We start from the raw sequence: 17,849 nt of genomic DNA on the forward strand, positions 1-17,849 counted from the left end.
TTACTTCTACTACTCCTATAATGAATGATAAACTACGACAAGCACAAGAAAAACCATTTTCTACTATCCATGCAACTGCTACCCATAATTCGGCATTGCATGATGATTCTTCTCCATTAAAACCTACTTCCAGCTTTAAAAAGGTCCGATTTGCGCTAGAGTCTACAGAGGATCCAAATACCACTCATAATACTACCAAGGCTATTGTGCCTGAAAAGATTGATTCTATTTTTCCTGATCATTCGGATGAAGCTGATGTTTACAAGTTTGTGGGAGCTGCCATCACTGGCAAAATTCGGGTATGCTTTGCATCAATCATTGCAGGAATTTATATATTGCCGAAAACTGACATTTGTGAATTTGGTCTTGTGCTAACCATGACTTTATACTCACCATGCGCTTAGGGAGATTCCACACTATACTATAAGCTGTTGAACTTGGTAGCAAAACGATCAACTGATTCGGATGCATTGACACCAGCACAACTATGTCTTTACTTGAAATCCTTTACCCTAAATGTGTCTAAACTCTCGTCCACTTTTCAACCTCTTATCATGGCCATTCTTTCTATCCAATGGCTTGGAAACGATAATACCTTTTCACATATTTACTGCCAATTTTTGGAAAATTTAGTATCGGCTCATGCTGTATACGTTTCTCCTGTGGCTAAAACACTCGTTCAAAGTATACGCAATTGTGAGTTGATTCATTATACAGTAGCCCTGATTATATTTGCTAAATAGTCCACTTATTTTATTGCTTCATCTTGACAACTAGGTCTCAAGCTATATCCACAACTCTTGCCATCGCAACTCTTTGATCGTATTCATACGGCTTTGGAACGTATACTACATCTTGTTCCCACTGGCCCTTCATTTCTATTATCTATTCTTACTGTAAACTTTCCTCATAAAACCCAAGATATTGAGATTCAGATATTCTATGTCAAGAGTCTTTTGCGCATTACAGAATATGCGCCTATTCTTCGCAACCAGATTATTTCTGTGATTGTTGAAGGTGTTGTGCAAGTAGATGTAGCAATTCAGATTGAGATTGAGGAACTGAACGAGGAGGAGCTAGAGGCCATTCAAGAAACTGTGTTTTCCATGGACGATCTGGACGTAAACTCATCAGCTGCTTCATTTTCTCAAGGGTCGGAAAATAACTTGTTGAAAAAAGATGAAAACTATGTTGATCCTGCTGGATATGAGTCTGACGAATCCAATGCTTCTGATGGGGTTGGCATTATTGTTGCTGATATCAAAAGCATGGTTGAGAAACTGGATGCCATGCTAAGTCTGCTGTTTCAGTATGTGACAGATATTCATATCAAATCTATGAAAGATACGTTCAGCGAATCCAAAGACATCACCAATCTTTTTTATGCATTCCTGGACATATTTGATCGAGTCATGATTCCTACACATCGACTACGATGCACACAATTCTTGCTATTTTATATGAGTTCATTCAACAAGACTTTTCCCAATGATTTTATGGGTTTGCTAGTATCGCGCCTGTTTCAAGTCGAGTCACCACTGGTGATTCGCATCTCATCCGCAGCATACTTGGGAAGTTACCTTTCTCGAGCCAAATATGTTGACATTAGCTCTGTACGCACCTGTCTTGGACTGCTGAATCAGTTTACTCAATCTTATCTTGACAACAACGAATCCTCCATGGGTCCTCGAATCAATGTTGAGCGATTTGGCGTCTTGTATTCTGCAGTTCAAGCCATCCTTTATGTGTTTTGTTTTCGATGGAAAGAGTTGATGCTTACTGGCAGCGAAGACAAGGTATCTATTCATCACGGTCAGCTTCCACCTGAACTAAAAGACTTTCAACGTGTTTTGATGTCGCGCTTTGCACCTTTGCGTGTCTGTTCCGAGACTATTGTTCAAGAGTTTGCCAAGATTATGCATGCGTTGGATATCATGTACTGCTATCCTTTAATTGGATTCACATCAAGTGTTTCTTCATTGCAAACAAATGTGAGCCATATAAGCAGTGCACCAGACATGGTTCGTAACGCATCCCAATCCAGTTTAAACAGTGGTACGTTGGACTTTATGCACGTTGCGATTGAGCGCCTTGATTCATTTTTTCCATTTGATCCCATCACTTTACCAAAAAGCAGAGGATACATTACTCCATTGTATCAAGACTGGGTTGGAAGCAATGAGATGGAATCGGATGAAGAGGATGATCCAAGTTCACTTTCAAAAGATTTTGAGCTTGATTCTGATATTGAGGATGGATGTGATGCATTTAGCATGTCACCACGTGGACCTGATGATATGAGTACGTCGCTGGGATGAGCAGATGTAATTTTATTCTGCGTGTATAGAATACGATGAGTTTATGAATGGGTTGTTTTATTTTTCATTTGGTATGGGCAATGTCTAACCACTGCAAGGTTTCAAAACCAAATATATTCATTTTTAAATATGTGTAGACTATGTTATGCTTTGCATGATCCAGTTTGATTTGTAGTAGTATTTCGGAGTGCAGATCTTTACAAGGGATTTGTGCATCACAAAGTAATACATGGCAGCAGCTACAACACGTATAAACGAGTTAAAAGCCAAACCACTTGAGGGTAGAAGAGTGAAATGGAAACTTGCCTATTCTACTGAAAACCATTGCAACAACAAAACCCCATGACGAATAGAAATTACACATGGATGAATTGCATTCAAATGCCTTGATCTAAACACCAAGTTGTTTAGACTAGATTGATGATTAAAATGTACATGCAGTGTGTAGTGGACTGATTTGGCTTACCACTCCTAGTCCGCGATCAATACATAGGGCTATCAAGTAGATAACAGTGGTGACCAAGACTGGAACGAATTCTTTGAGAATCAAAGAAATGTAACCCGTTTTAAAAGGGATTGTACTTGTGAGTCGAAAGTATAGCAATAATGTATTGGTTGAAATCAGTACTATCTGGAATCTAGTTGAGCCAACAGAGTTAGTTTTTAACTAAAGAGTACTTGAAGCTAAAGGAACATACATGTATACAATGATGACAATGAATATAGTATGTAGGGCAGATTCAGCAAGGAGTGTTATTATAAAGTCCAAAAGTAACAATGCGTGTTGAAAAACTATTGCTGTAGCAAGTGTTTTTGGCAAAGCAGACAGACTTGCTGATGACATTTGTAGTTTATTGTAACGATGTTCAAGTGTAATGGTTGAGCAAGTGTTTGACTTGACGCGTTCAAGACTAGATTCAGTATTGAATCCAAACAATTAGGTTATAATGAAATTCCTAAACCAAGCAAGTTGAATTTATTTTTACAGGTCATACGCAAGAAGCGTATTCGCTATCAGCAGGAACTTGAGCTGGATCGATTCCATACGACTTCATCTTGACAGCAATTTCAAACAGATAGTCGTAGCATTCGGTCATAGATTTAGCTAAATAACACAAGTCAGATATCAGGGATTAAACGAGAAACCAATCTACGGTCAAGTGGATTACCTTTTTGCCATGTTTGTCCCCAAACATACACGCCATGACGACTAAACAACAAGGTTTAATCAGCTACACAAGATCAACCACTCAATAGCAATGCAAGAGCTTACCGAACAAGAACAGCATTTGTATCAGGATATGCCTTCATAGCAGCCTCCATTCGCTCCTTCAAGTCCTCTTCCTCGGCAGTATTTTCAATGATTGGCACAACCAATTTTTCATAGTACTTGTAGTTTGTGCTAGTTTCACCCTTTCGAATGCCTTTGATCATTTCCTGATGAGTGATTACGAATTCTTTATCGTAGAGAAGAGTAGCGAGCACTGCGTTTTGCGAATGAGTGTGAATACAAGCGCCAGCATTGCGCAGATCGTAAGCATTGTAGAAAAGAGGAGTGCATTGCGATGGTTTAAGCAAAAGAGCGGGAGGAGGCGAGACAACAATTTCTTTTGAGCAAGTCAAGACATAAAGATGGACGGATTCGAGTCGTTCTTTTTGAACTCCAGAAGGAGCAATGTAGATATGATTGCTGAAAAACAGTCAGTTAATAAAACCAAGATTCAATGCAGTAAGCAAACACCTACTCTTTCTTGATGGTGATTCCACCTCCAGTTCCAGTTACCCATCCCAGAGTATAGAACAGTCTACACAACTCAGGAATCAAGTTGATTGGATGCTCAGGATCGGTGGAAATCCAAGGTGAAGATGAGTTTGAGTCTTTGGGTTTCTTGCATAGAGCCTGCGATTGCACATCCGACTTTCTCTTTTTCTAATCAACACAAAAAAGTCAATATGAATGAATGACAGATTTCAGCAGTGACGATGCTCATACTTCTGTCATTGGCTTGCCAAGAATTGGTTTGTCGAGTCAACCTCAACATGGTGTCATCACGTGTACAAGGGCGATCGTTTTGATAAAACTTGACCATCAAACTGTTATCATTGCTACCAACCATCTCTGGAACCATTTCTGGAGCCATTTCTGGAACCATCGCAATGCATAGACTGTTGCTCAAGAAACAGTCTCATCTCAGCTACAAGCCACTAACATCTCATTCTCGCTCTTTCCACTTGAATTCATCTCGCACTCATCATGCCTTGCAGTCTTTGGGGTTTACCCGTTCTACTCTAGCTACCACTTATGCTAGACAGCTACCTGCTATAAAAAGCAATACTAGAACATTGGTCTCCGTGCCTCGAATGACTTTTGCTTTGCTCAGAATACCTGTCGCTGCTGTTAGTGCTGGCATGGGCGTATCTGCTTACATTCACTATAAAGTTACCAAACTCTCTGAAGACTTGGTCCCCGATTGGCTCAAGACTTCTGCCGAAAATGCTACTCAATGGCTATCTGAAATCGACCTGTCTGGTTTAAAACTTCCTTCTTGGAAGTTCGGAACTGAAGACGGTGCACTTTCCACCGATCCCATCATTGCTTTGAACCTGCCTGATGTCATGCCTGATGTGTCTCTCTTTCCTTCTGCTAATATGGGCTCGATTAAGCAGACTGTCGATACTGCAAGAGAAGCCATGTTTGGAACCTCGTCTGTCCAGTTTTCAACGGATGCTTCCATGGCTTCAATTCATCCCAAAACTGGTGTGCACAACGCCACATCTGCTTCTAGTAGTGTTGGTCAGGATAACACTGGTTCCAATCAAGACCTGCTAGGCTTGACCAGCAAGCTGATTGATATTCGCAACCTTCTCAAAACTATTGACCGTGCTTCAGCTGCTCTTAATCTACCCAGTATTGTTGTGGTTGGATCACAAAGTTCAGGAAAAAGCTCTGTTCTTGAAGCTGTTGTAGGTCACGAATTCTTGCCAAAGTAAGTTTATGTCTACAACATGATTGGAAATATCTAATTATTTCCTTGAATATTGACTAGATTCATACTCACTACTGGTTTATCTATTCATGTTTTCAATTCTTTTTAAACTATTCAATCTATTTCTATTTCTGACAGGGGTGCGAATATGGTGACGCGTCGCCCTATTGAGCTCACACTGATCCATACACCAGACTCCAAGGAAGAGTATAGCGAGTTTCCACAGTTAGGACTAGGAAAAATAAAAGATTTCTCTCAAGTTCGTCGCACTCTCACTGATCTCAACCTGGCTGTCAGTGACGCTGAATGTGTTTCCGAAATACCCATCGAACTTCGTGTCTATTCCCCAAATATTCCTGACCTGACTCTCGTTGATTTGCCAGGCTATATCCAGATCCATACAAAAGATCAACCACCTATCCTCAAGGAAAAGATTGCGGCTTTATGTCAGAAATATATCCAGGAACCCAATATCATCCTTGCTGTATGTGCAGCCGATGTGGATCTTGCAAATTCAGAAGCTTTGAGAGCGAGTCGTAAAATCGATCCTTTGGGACTACGTACCATTGGTGTGATTACCAAAATGGATTTGGTCGAGCCTCAGGCTGCCGTGAATATCCTTGAGGTGAGTTGGCTCCACCAATTGGTTTAAATGAGTATGATTGACAGATCCAATGTATAACTTACCATTATGCTTTTATCAACTATTGATTGTACTGTGTTTTGAATATAGAACAAATCATACCCACTGGCTCTTGGATACATAGGTGTGGTCAACAAAACATCGTCACGAAGCTTTTCACAGGCACTTACTCGCCAAGAATCCTATTTTCGCAGTCATCCCGAGTTCAACAATGCCATGGTTGGCACTGCTACATTGCGACGTCGTTTGGTCGAAGTTCTTGAGGAGCACATGGGGCGGTCCCTTCACTCGATTGTTGATGCCTGCCAATCTGAACTAGACAATGCTCGTTACGAGTTTAAAGTGCAGTATAATGACCGTAGTATTACTGCCGAGTCGTATGTTGCAGAAAGTATGGATATTCTCAAGCAAAACTTTAGGCGATTTACCCAAGAATTTGGCAAGCCTCAAGTTCGAGAACACATTCGTGATATGCTAGAAAGCAAGATGCTCAAGATTTGTTCAGATATCTATTGGAGCGATGAATTTTTATCACAACTTCCACGCGAAGCTCTTGAATCTCCGTACTGGCAAAACAAACTTGACATCAGCTCTGCATTATTAACAAAGAGTGGTGTTGGAAAGTCTACTGTTCAGCTTGTTGTGAATTTGCTGACTTCCAAGATGGAAGACATTACCTCTAGCCCACCATGGAGTTTCCATGATGAAGCACGTGAACAGATTTTACAGTTTAGCGCCGAGATTTTGCGATCCAAGTTTCATACTACTGTGGATCAGGTAGAGAATACAATCAAGCCGTACAAATTTGAAGTGGACTGCACGGATTTGGAGTGGCATGATGGCCAAAAACGTGCTGCTACTTTGCTGGAATCACAAATTATTCATCAGCAAGCCGAGCTTCAAGAAATTAAATCAACGATTGGCCGTCGTCGTCTTCGAAACACTATTAAGCAAGTCAATAAGTTGGAGCGAGATGCAGCTGTTCAGGCAGCATCCTCTGATTCTGGTGCAGCGCCTGCACAACCCTCTACGTCCTCATTTTCGTTTTCAAACCTCATGTCTTCATCGTCTTCATTATTACCTAATTCAGATGATTTGCCAGACAATCCACTGGCCAACTCTAAACTACTTGAAAAAGCTCGACAAGCACTGCAAATTCAATCAGGATTAGCCACAATACAACAGCGTCTTACAGCAGTCAAATCTCGTCAATGTTCACTTCCTGAAAACAAAGTGGCATGTCCCGAAGTTTATCTGTCGGTTGTATCAGAAAAGCTTGCTTACACATCAGTCATGTTCATCTATCTTGAACTCCTCAGCGAGTTTTTTTTCCACATGCCGAGAGAGATGGACAACCGAATGTATTATGGACTGTCGCGCGCACAGATCCGCAAGTTTGCAAGAGAAAATCCGTCAGTGATGAAGCATTTGGACACCATTGAGCGCAAAGCTACGCTAGAAGTTGTGATGGAAAAACTAAAGACGTTGACTCGGAATGGCAAGTAATTTGAAATCTACGATCTTGGTTGGATATGATAGATGCCATATCGGACCAGTTCACAAGAGCAACATAGTTTTTTTTCACTTTGAAATTCCAGTTTTTGCTTTAATAATAAAAATGAATGCATGTTCCATTGACTCCAGTTGATCATTAACGAGTGATGATTCAGTTTGGATGAATCTGACTAGCACGTGATGTAACCTTCACTTTTTGGTTAAACTAGAAAGTGTTGATGTTCGTGCGTCGAGTATTTAAAGTTTGAATTCAGTCTGTCATGTCTGAGCCGTTGCTAGTTAACGAAGCAATAGGTACTTGTTTTTGTTGAGTATTCAAGATCGAGCTACGGTGCATTTAAATTGGTGTTTTAGACATTGCATCTGGCCAACTTGTGTCAACCATTGACACCCTTGATGACTTGGATAAACCAATGCTAACATTTGCATGGATACTGAAACACTCGATAAAGATCCAGTATACCCCAGTGTTGCACTTCGTAAACATACATGCTACGACTTACTTCCAGTTAGTTTCAAAGTTATTGTATTTGACACTTCGTTGCTGCTTAAAAAGGCTTTGACTGCATTGATCCAACATGGTGAATTATCTGTTCATTAATGACTGTTGGCTCAGAGTATACGATTGCTGAGTGATACTTGTATGTTGCGCAACGGAATTTAGGTGTTCAATCTGCACCACTATGGGACTCTGCTACCCAGGAGTTTGCTGGGATGCTGACGGGTAAGAATGACCAACAGATTCCAAGTTTAGATTCAAAAGACTAATTGTTTTCATGCTCTTTCAACATCTAGTCACAGATTTTATCCAACTGATTTTGTATTATCACGGTCGGAATGCAACATATGAAGAAGCACTAGAAGAGATTGATATACTAGACATATCTGCATTAAGAGGTGCCGTATTACAGATTTTGTAGTTTTCATAACAAGTGCTAATACAAATTGATTACACTAGCACTTGAACAAAAGATTGGATGTTTGCCTCCTCATATTGTCACGATCCACCCAATGGACTCACTGTATGAAGCTAGTCGGCTTCTCATTGAAAACAAACTGCATCGACTGCCACTCATTGATCGCATAGACAATGCCGATATCATTGTTTCAGTGGTCACCCAAAACAAAATCTTGAAGTTTATAGCTGCCAATGTAAAGCCTTGTGTTTCAACAGTTACTTGTAGCATACGCAGATTTGGCTAAAGCAACTTGTTTGAATTTAAATGTGTAGGTATCAAAGTTTCCACAGATGGATTTGACGTTACAAGAGCTTGGAATCGGTACTTATGCTAATATTGAGACTGCCACACCTGATACGACATTAATTGACGTGCTCAAGAAGCTTATTACTCGACGTATCTCCTCATTGCCAATTGTTGATGGGGATGGACGAGTTGTTAATGTATATGAAAAGTACGATGCATTGGTGAGTTTTGATCTTGTATTAGTTTTGCTTGAAAAGACGATTGAATCCTAACATGTACATGTCTGTAGATGTTGGCTAAAGATAGGTCGTTTTATAATCTGAACATGTCAGTTCAAGAAGCCCTGTTACGCCGTACACCAGTAGGTCTTTTTATATCAATTTGCATATACGACTACTGTTGATCTATGTTATGATTCCAGTGCTCATGATGCCATTTCAATGTCTTGACATGTAGGATTTTGAGGGAATACACTCTTGTGCCATTACAGACACACTTGGAAGAGTACTGGACACATTATGTACTGTGACAGTACATCGGTTTGTGGTTTTGGACGGGGATCGATTGCATGGAATGATTTCCTTGCGAGATATCCTTACATTCCTGATTTCTCTATAATAGTTTTTACAACTGTATTCACGTAAAATGGAACACCAAGAGTGTCAAAGTACATAATAACAGTCTATGGAATGATAATCCGCTAAATTTACTGGACAGCATTGTTTTTTGGATTGATTAGTTGATTGGATTCTTGATGATTGACATGTAGAGTTGCATTTCTGGAATGTAGAATTGGGTTTAAACCAGAACGTGTCTGAGATTAGAATACAAGATTAGTGGTTGTGCAGTGTATGGCAAATGGAAACAATTTCAGTTTAAACCTCTAGTTTGATTCATGACAGCAACACTCGCAGCAGTGGATGAGCTGGCTGCCAGAGTTCATATTGGTATACATAGGTACTGGCTTAATAAGATTGTACCATTTCATGATACTCGGCGATTGCATTGGCTGATATGTTGCTGTATAGAATCCATGACTTGATAGGAGCAGACGAACCTTGGATGGATGCGGACATCGAGGCAGATCTGTCAAGCTTGTTGGAGGAATTCGAGAGACTGTCTGTGCCATTGCCCAGTGCTGAACAGAAACTAGATGCTGTTGCCAGTCTTGTCAAAATACATCGTGAGCTGGACAGCTTTGACCAGTATTTACGGTCTGGTGAGCTTGTTGGAGCATCTGTGTCGCTTGGAGAAATGGTTCGGACATGCTTGAGTTGCAGTCTATCATGGCTGGTTCAAACATACTCAATCGAGAGTTGCTAACTTGTATACAATCGGACAACTGTTGTCTTGTGCTGTAGATGACAATCCTTGCTGATTTTGAAAGTGGAAAGAAGCTGCTCTCCGATCGTCGAACATACGACATCTTACAAGTACGCTCATCAAGTCTATGAAATGTGTTCGAGTCCTTACAAGAGTCCATATCGCATTCTTTTTAAACTAACTATGTCCTGTATTAGGAAGAATGTATAGATCGACAGGCAGCCATTCATTTTCAACTCAACGATATCTTTAAATCTGCCTATCAGTTCAAAGAGTCTGGACATGGCAACACTCAGCTGCAGGTTTTATCAACAATTGCATGTATGTATTGCTTGTATACGAGCAGTTTACTATTCGAGTCTGAATTCCACTCACATTCCATTCTGATGGTTTAGCGACTTCTCTGCTAAACTTTCACGATAATCCAATATCTCTGGAAGATCTGTTATTGGCTCTTGATACCTCTGGATTACTTGAATCAAGCATGATAACACTCGCTAAAAATATTGTAAAAGCATTTATCTTGGATTGTGACACAGTATGCACAGGCCCATTAACTATCAAAAAAACCAATACGTCTGCAGCACTGATTTCTACTTGTAGCCAAATTACTGATCGAGAATTTTATTCCTGCATAGGTGAATATTCTGTCATGATCCGATTATAAAACTTTATTACTGCATCTATCGATATTCACATGCTTTTTATTAGATCCACTATTGGAGCGGCTTGTATTGGTGACGACGTTTGTTACAGATCACGCTTTTACAAGCTCGTTCCAGCCTCCGCATATACTTGTGTCTATACTTTATACTGCCATATTTGATTCAGTGGTCAAGTTCATGCGACATGCTATTACTGAAGATCTCATGACTGAAAAATCGCTTCCCATTGCAGCAGATTCCATCATTGTATTTGAAAACTCACTTGAAGAAAAAGGTGTGTATTCTGCCATCATTTTCTATTCCTGTTTAGTGTATTAACACTCTTTGGATGAACAATCATATTTTAAATGTACAGGGCTGTGGAATCAAGAGTGTCCTTCTCTTTGTAATTTCTCGCGTACATTGTTTTGCAGACATATTGCTGCTGATTCCAATCGAGTGTTGTCAAATATTTCTCAGGTGTTTGACGGCATTGACGATAATATTGTAGCCGCGCCAGAACTCTTGCATAATGGTAGGCTTGATATATTTAATATTTAGACTATGATAAGAACTGAGCTGACATGCTTGAAATAGTTCTACCTGGGATGACCGGTTCATTGTCGTGTGAAACTACAAGTACAGGAAAGCAGGGAAAAGGTGGTCTGTTTTCTATCCGACAAGATTTTGAAACTCGTCAATATAAAATATCACAGCGTGCACTGGTTTTAGTCGAGGCTATTAGTCAACATTTAGATATGATCAAGCCAGTCTCTACAGATATTGAAAGGTATGTTTGAACGTTACTGATTATTCATATGCTTGAATTCTACTTACTGTATACTTGACTCGCACACATTATGAATCATAATGTGAGTAGACAGGATACGATGCAGTTGCTGCAAACCATCAAGAATATTTTGGAACTGTACCGCGCCAAGTCTATGCAGCTGGCTTCTAGCTCAGATGTTCAGTCACAGACTCCTATGCGAGTCATGACTCTCTACTGTGACTGTCTATTTATTTGTCAATATCTTGGACTACTGAATCCAAAATTGATGACATCCGTTCAAGATTCAGATATAGGTGTGACGTTTACAGATATGGTCCCATTTTTTCGTCAAATGGGTGAATCCGTATTTTTAGATCATATGGTAGGATAAGTTTAATACGATTCTGTACAAATAGAGTTGGCTTAATTTAAAATGTATTTAGGACAAGATCAAAATTTCTATTTATCCTGATCTTGAAGGTGCTTTGTCTTTCAAGCACACCAACTCGGACATCATGTTAAAACGATTAGTGTCGCGAATAAATGGCATTGCTCGTGAATGGAAGGCAGGTTATATTGGAAAGCTCGGGTTTTTCTAGAATATGTATGGCCAGTATGCGAGTTTTGGGTCTAACATATTAAAATCAAATGGCTTGTTTAGAAGGTAGCGCCTATCGAGATGTATGCAGAATCAGTTGGTGTACTAGTAGATCTAGTTATAGAGTCGCTGTTTCAACAGCTTCGCGCACTTGGTAAGATTGACCAATTCTGTTTACATTCAGTGCGATATGCGTTTTTGCAGCTCAAGCCTCTTGCATTGAATTTCTCAGTCTCGGCGAGATATACAGACACTCGGGTAATGACGAAACATGATGTTGAGCGGTTAGATGATGTTAGGCTGATATAGTTTGTCCATGTAGATATCCGTGTCACAGTGTTGCACCCATTGGGATGATTATCAGTCACTGATGGCTGCATTGGAACTGCTCGATCTAGCTCGAGTTCAGAAGATCGTTGATGCCAAGAAATAAAGCTTGCCAAATGTATGGTGTGATCACGTGTTATTCTTTTGCTTGAATTCGTTTTTTGAATAGAAATCTTCAGCAACACATTGACTGCTTATCTGACGGACACTTGCCCATCATCGACAACAATGGACGAAAAGGCTGGAGTAGAAGACCCAAAGCCCATCATCGAAGAAGGTTTGTGCATGTCTTTATTGTATCGTGCGAGGCTTTTGTGGGCACATTCATTGCTTGACACTACCAAAAGAAAACGAATGTCTTGTCACTGATACAACCTGCTGTCATATAACACACGGCTCTTGTAACCTTGAATGATGGCGTAAACTATAGAATGCGCCGAGTCTCATCACTGTCACCCCTTCAAAAACCTGTTTGATTCCTGCACTGCTAGAGTTGAGGGCGGCGAGGCAGGCGACGAAACCTGTGTGGAAGAGTTCTTTGATCTAATGGTATGTTGAGCCATTCCCAACAGCTTGCTGCGGCAATTCGACCTGTATACATATCGACCATTTTTATATTCTTGAATTATTATTCATTGTGCTTGAACTGACCGATCTTTTACATTAAATCATGGCAACCGCTTTGTATGGGTTGATTTCGATTCGATTTGAACTGGCATTGCGTAGGAATGTGTTAACCATTGCGTAAGTTGGTTTAAAACTCGTCGACTTGTTTACCACTACTTTAATCATTGAGCTGATTTTGAAATATCTTGACATGTTTGTTTTATATAGGCCACTCCCAAGATCTTTGCCAAGCTCCATTAGGCCATTGTTAAAGCACACATAATTAAGACTTTTTACGCCTTTTTTAAATCTGTTATCATGAGTTGTATAAGTTGGTGTAATATGTTGAGATAGAGTCCATCACTAGTTGAGAATAGCATTAACATGGTGCGACATTTAGTTTAAAAATTGTGAGCCTAATTACAATAGCCACTGCTATGAAATGGAACTGATTTGACGGATAAGTTTATTTCAATACCAAATCGTCCTTGCCAGGTTTTTGGTATTTTTTCAATTATACTCATTCCTGAATATGCAGTCCGTGTCTGCAGAAACAGTGCATTAGACGTATACGCATGACTACATCACATCATGCTAGTCTGCGCCGCTTCTTATTCCGCTGTTCGCCATCAATATCCGAAGTCTCGCAGAGTAGAGTGTCAGTGAATGGTGATGCAGATCGCGACACATCACCAGTGGGTGAACCAACACTTGATCCTTTTCCATTACCACCATTCATCCCTTTAAACAACCGTTTTTTTGCAGATGATAAATCTCTTTTACTTGCCGTGTACCGAGCTTGTCTTCTCGGCGTGACCCCGCCTACCATGAACCGACTTGGCGTCCTCATTGTCAACATCTGTGATCGAATTTCGTGCATTGCACTTCTTGATAACGTCCAAATCGATACATTGGATTCAGTAGATGTATCACATATAATCAAGAGTTCAATGATTCCGCTAGCCCACGGTGGTGGTTTTGTAGTTGAGGATATAGGTTGATTGAGATGTGTTGATGATTCGCACATAAACGGAGCAAAATAGGACGCAATATGTGAAAACTGGATCGATCGTTCAGCCATAGGAGTTGGTATAGGAGAACTGGAAAGCAAGTAGTTTGATGAAGATGGTGTTGTAGATCTAGTCGGGCCTTTACTTCCAAGCCCATCGTAAGACAAAAGAGAGTCTGAGCCACCTGATGTCAACAAGGTGCCAAATAACGATATGAATTGAAGAAGATTACGTTCAGCTGATGGAACAAGCAGCAACGCATCCCTAAATCATCATGGTTTTAAACAGTATATCAATACAATAAACAAGCAAGTATATATCCAACTATCCAGTATTTTTACCTGAGTAAGCGACGCGTTGCATTATTTGGTGTTCGAATGGTAGAATCTCGACGTAATGGTGCGGTTCCAGTAGCTTGATTTACAGCCAGAATTCCTTGAAATACCGGTTCCAGCACCTTGGGTATCAAATGATTTTGAGACATCAAATGTGTATGCAAGACTCCCAGTCCAATTTTTAAATGTGATGTTCCTTCGTGGCCAAACTCCATCCCTCTCATTATACCCAAATGGTTTAGTAAATTAGAGGTTTCAGACCCAGATCGACATGGATCTATCAAAACAGAGTCCAAATGTTCTAGAAACGCTAATAAGCCATCCTTGTTTACTGCTTCAACCACTGCATTCCATTCACTTGACTTATTGCTAAACCCCTTGTCATCATACGTATTAAACACACGCACAACACTCTGTGAATGTGCTCCTACACGACACACTTCTTTCAGTACATAGCGACAACAATAAAAAACAAATGCCGGAATTGGGAAATGATCGGTGACAAATATCTTTGTAGTACCGTCAGTGGTGGTAAGTGCTTGTGTTGGTGGAAGTTGCCAAGGCAATGCAGATGATGAGGTTGTTAATGATTGGTGGAGATTTTGAGCAAGTGGTGCAGAAACGTTGAACGTATATTCCATATTGTCCTATCATCCAAATATGTTTTAGATGTGTGATTTCAATGTGCAACAAAACGATGGCAGAAATCTACACAACTATTATCAATACAAAATACTTGAATTACCCATTTTAAACTGGATTGGGATGGCTGATCGTCAGGAACATAAAGTGGATTGTAAGAGCGACCCATGCTAAGAGAAAACGACGCAGTGTGTCTTTTTTGAACAGGTAGTTTGCGATTAGTACGACGCAATGGAGTAGCTAAATGAAACCTACGAGAGGAAATAGTTGAATCAGATTCTGTAGTGAATTGATCCTCATCGGGTTCAACAGGCACTTGAATATCCAGATATAGCGCTTTGCAAAGCCGGTCGCGTGCTAAACTTCTAGCAGCTGACAACTGCGTAGATGTCAATGCATAAATGGAATGGGCGGCAAGCTTGTCTTGCATCTCAACCAAAGTAGTGAGTTAGCATGTAGATCTGACTTGGAATGATTTGACAAGAGTATGCAGTGCTAGAGATTGTTGACAAGAGTCCGATACTCACCACTATCGATATCCATTCCACTGGACTGAAATACATCTAAAGATGCGACTACTTCCATATCTTGGTCTTCTTCCTTTTCTACTAGCAACAAAGAATTGGCTACATTAGCGTTGGTGTGGTTATGATTGGCAATACCTCCGAGTCTGGCAGATAAAGGGGATAGAGCGACTAGATCAGCAGTAGTTTGCTCAGACCTCTCTCGTCGGTTTCGCTTACGAGAAGAGTGTGAGCTTATGCAATGGGTTGAATGCTCAAGTCCGACCATAGGAGATGCCTGATTTGAAGTACCACACTTGATTGGAGAGTAAGTGTGGAGTGCACTGATACCCATCATCTTTAAAAACTACTCTTATGAGATCCTGCAGAATATAATGCTATTGGGAAGCGAGTCAAGTCGGAGGTTAAGATTCTAATCAAATCGCGTTTTACGGCAGGCCAACTACCATCAGTAGTCGAGTGTTGGTATCAAAAGTCGAGTTTGCTTGGCGTTGGTCAAACGCAACAGCGTGTTTGTAGTGTTATCTGATGTTCAAGTATATTTGGAATTGGTAATGTACATAATTCTAACTTGTACATCTTTAAAGCCACAGTTGTTTATCAACTCATTTTGTACTTGGATAAGCAAAGACTAGTCAAAACATCACTCGGAGGATTCCAAATACATTCCATTATTCTGTGTATGTAACCCATTCGACAAATAAATTCAAAACAGTAATACTAATTTAAAATTAACCTCAAACATTGCACCGGGTTCATTCCAAAAGTACAAAGAGCATGCAAGCGAATATAATCCTTTATCGGTTGGACTATGTAAAATAAATAAATTAATACACGACTTGGGTCATGATAAAGGCAAGCTAGTACTACGGTTACCTTTGCAACACGTTCAAGCTCGTCCTTCTTCTTGATTGCATAAGAGTTGGATGATCCTTTTGCAGCGTTAATGAGCTCATCAGCAAGACATTCTGCAATAGTCTTGACATTGCGGAATGCTGCCTCACGAGATCCAGTGGTCAAAAGCCAGATAGCCTGATTAACGCGACGGAGAGGAGAGACATCAACAGCCTGACGACGGACAGTGCCTTGACTACCAATACGGGTTGAATCTTCACGAGGACCGGTGTTGAGAACGGCATCAACAAGAACCTGGATGGGATTCTGATCAGTGAGCAAGTGAACAATCTCAAAAGCATGCTTGACAATGCGAGCAGCCATAAGCTTTTTGCCGTTGTTGCGGCCGTGCATCATGAGAGAGTTGGCAAGACGCTCAACAAGAGGACACTAAAGATCAGTGTTAGATTAGTTCAATACTTCAAGTGATGGATGGAATCAAGAATCGTACGTACCTGTGCCTTGCGGAAGCGCCTGACCTGGTAACGACCAGCAGTGTGGGGAAGGTAGACAGGGTTTGTCTTGACCATGACGTAGTCTTGGAGAGAGATATCCTTGACCTCAATGTCATGATAGCTAAAGATGAAACAAACAGGTCGAAATGAGTACACTGAGTAATTCAAATACAAAGATCCAGATATTTGAGGAGCAGCATGTTCCCACTGCAAACATCACTGCCATTACTGTTGCTGCTGCTCAACATTTTCCAGATATGAATTGCATCTCAGACTAATGTTACCTCCACTAGAGTTTACACATTCAAACATGTTAGTAAGCTTGATCCAAACAATCAGTAATTTCCATTCAAGTCATAGCTCTTCCCAGTCAGCTAAATTGTAGGTTTAGAACTCACCTTGTTGAAGAGCTTGATGGAAGTGGTGGTCTCCTCGGACTCGTCCCAGTTAGCAGACATCTGTCAGATTAAAAAGACTGGTTAGTCCAACAGATTATTGCAATGCATATACGGATGGATGCACAAAATCCCGATCCGTGGATGGATGGATTAGTAACAGCTGGAGCGACATACATTGATTCAGTGCCGGTTAAGCAGAGTCGCAGCCGTCCCAGTCTTGAAATTGGATGAAAATACACGTGATCAAATCCATACATCACGTGTTAAACTCACTTTGAGTCGTCGTGCCGTATTTTCAATGCCAATCTCCGCTTACGTCTTCATGTTTGGAAAGAAGTTGGTGCTCAAGACTTTGTCCAACAAGAGACCGCTCGATCATGACAGCGATGATGCAGCTGATTCTCATTCAGATACAGGCGTTTTTCGCTCGTCAACTACCGGATCCAAAGTTGCCCGTATAGATCAGTCCACTGCATCTACTACTGCTGCTCTCAAACAGTCGGATGATGAAGAAAATCCATTGGATGCTTTCATGAAGGATCTTGAAGCTACTAAGCCATCTTCCAATCCTTCTACACATAAACTTCTTGATGGATTTGACAATGAAGATGATCATATTGAAAGCTACGTTAAGCATCTGCAATCAAAAGGTG

General features: G+C 40.5%; 7 protein-coding genes across 7 annotated transcripts; 4 read left to right on the plus strand and 3 right to left on the minus strand.

The window, feature by feature from the left end:
• Positions 1-419: 419 nt before the first annotated feature.
• Positions 420-2,207, plus strand: BATDEDRAFT_1623 (rDNA-binding RNA polymerase I transcriptional factor; the record flags this gene model as incomplete). The annotated part of the gene is made up of 3 exons (XM_006677636.1): positions 420-684; positions 778-1,991; positions 2,088-2,207. Coding segments are annotated over 3 exons (1,599 nt in total), but the record flags the coding sequence as incomplete, so codon positions are not given.
• Positions 2,208-3,307: 1,100 nt separating this feature from the next.
• BATDEDRAFT_23915 (methylthioribulose 1-phosphate dehydratase MDE1) lies at positions 3,308-4,471 on the minus strand (the record flags this gene model as incomplete). The annotated part of the gene is made up of 5 exons (XM_006677808.1): positions 3,308-3,423; positions 3,488-3,528; positions 3,592-4,008; positions 4,064-4,248; positions 4,406-4,471. The coding sequence occupies 5 exons, from the start codon at positions 4,469-4,471 to the stop codon at positions 3,308-3,310; spliced, it is 825 nt and encodes a 274-aa protein (XP_006677871.1).
• Positions 4,472-5,051: 580 nt separating this feature from the next.
• Positions 5,052-7,454, plus strand: BATDEDRAFT_10517 (dynamin-related GTPase MGM1; the record flags this gene model as incomplete). Its single annotated transcript, XM_006677671.1, has 3 exons — positions 5,052-5,305; positions 5,444-5,930; positions 6,039-7,454. The coding sequence occupies 3 exons, from the start codon at positions 5,052-5,054 to the stop codon at positions 7,452-7,454; spliced, it is 2,157 nt and encodes a 718-aa protein (XP_006677734.1).
• A 436-nt stretch (positions 7,455-7,890) lies between these two features.
• On the plus strand, positions 7,891-10,039 carry BATDEDRAFT_33069 (AMP-activated serine/threonine-protein kinase regulatory subunit SNF4; the record flags this gene model as incomplete). The annotated part of the gene is made up of 7 exons (XM_006677911.1): positions 7,891-8,044; positions 8,128-8,187; positions 8,259-8,360; positions 8,422-8,615; positions 8,695-8,889; positions 8,958-9,029; positions 9,125-10,039. The coding sequence occupies 7 exons, from the start codon at positions 7,891-7,893 to the stop codon at positions 9,284-9,286; spliced, it is 939 nt and encodes a 312-aa protein (XP_006677974.1). The 3' UTR covers positions 9,287-10,039.
• Positions 10,040-12,560: 2,521 nt separating this feature from the next.
• Positions 12,561-13,199, plus strand: BATDEDRAFT_87827 (uncharacterized protein; the record flags this gene model as incomplete). The annotated part of the gene is made up of 3 exons (XM_006678043.1): positions 12,561-12,609; positions 12,763-12,881; positions 13,167-13,199. 3 exons carry the CDS (start codon positions 12,561-12,563, stop codon positions 13,197-13,199), a joined length of 201 nt encoding a protein of 66 aa, XP_006678106.1.
• Positions 13,200-13,527: 328 nt separating this feature from the next.
• BATDEDRAFT_87733 (uncharacterized protein) lies at positions 13,528-15,786 on the minus strand (the record flags this gene model as incomplete). The annotated part of the gene is made up of 4 exons (XM_006678149.1): positions 13,528-14,212; positions 14,290-14,930; positions 15,029-15,348; positions 15,453-15,786. 4 exons carry the CDS (start codon positions 15,784-15,786, stop codon positions 13,528-13,530), a joined length of 1,980 nt encoding a protein of 659 aa, XP_006678212.1.
• A 460-nt stretch (positions 15,787-16,246) lies between these two features.
• On the minus strand, positions 16,247-17,256 carry BATDEDRAFT_87732 (ribosomal 40S subunit protein S5; the record flags this gene model as incomplete). Its single annotated transcript, XM_006678150.1, has 5 exons — positions 16,247-16,258; positions 16,326-16,733; positions 16,799-16,919; positions 17,083-17,087; positions 17,197-17,256. 5 exons carry the CDS (start codon positions 17,254-17,256, stop codon positions 16,247-16,249), a joined length of 606 nt encoding a protein of 201 aa, XP_006678213.1.
• Between the last annotated feature and the right edge of the window lie 593 nt (positions 17,257-17,849).

The sequence above is a fragment of the Batrachochytrium dendrobatidis genome (assembly GCF_000203795.2).
Source record: "Batrachochytrium dendrobatidis JAM81 unplaced genomic scaffold BATDEscaffold_4, whole genome shotgun sequence".
Taxonomy (NCBI): Eukaryota; Fungi; Chytridiomycota; class Chytridiomycetes; order Rhizophydiales; genus Batrachochytrium; species Batrachochytrium dendrobatidis.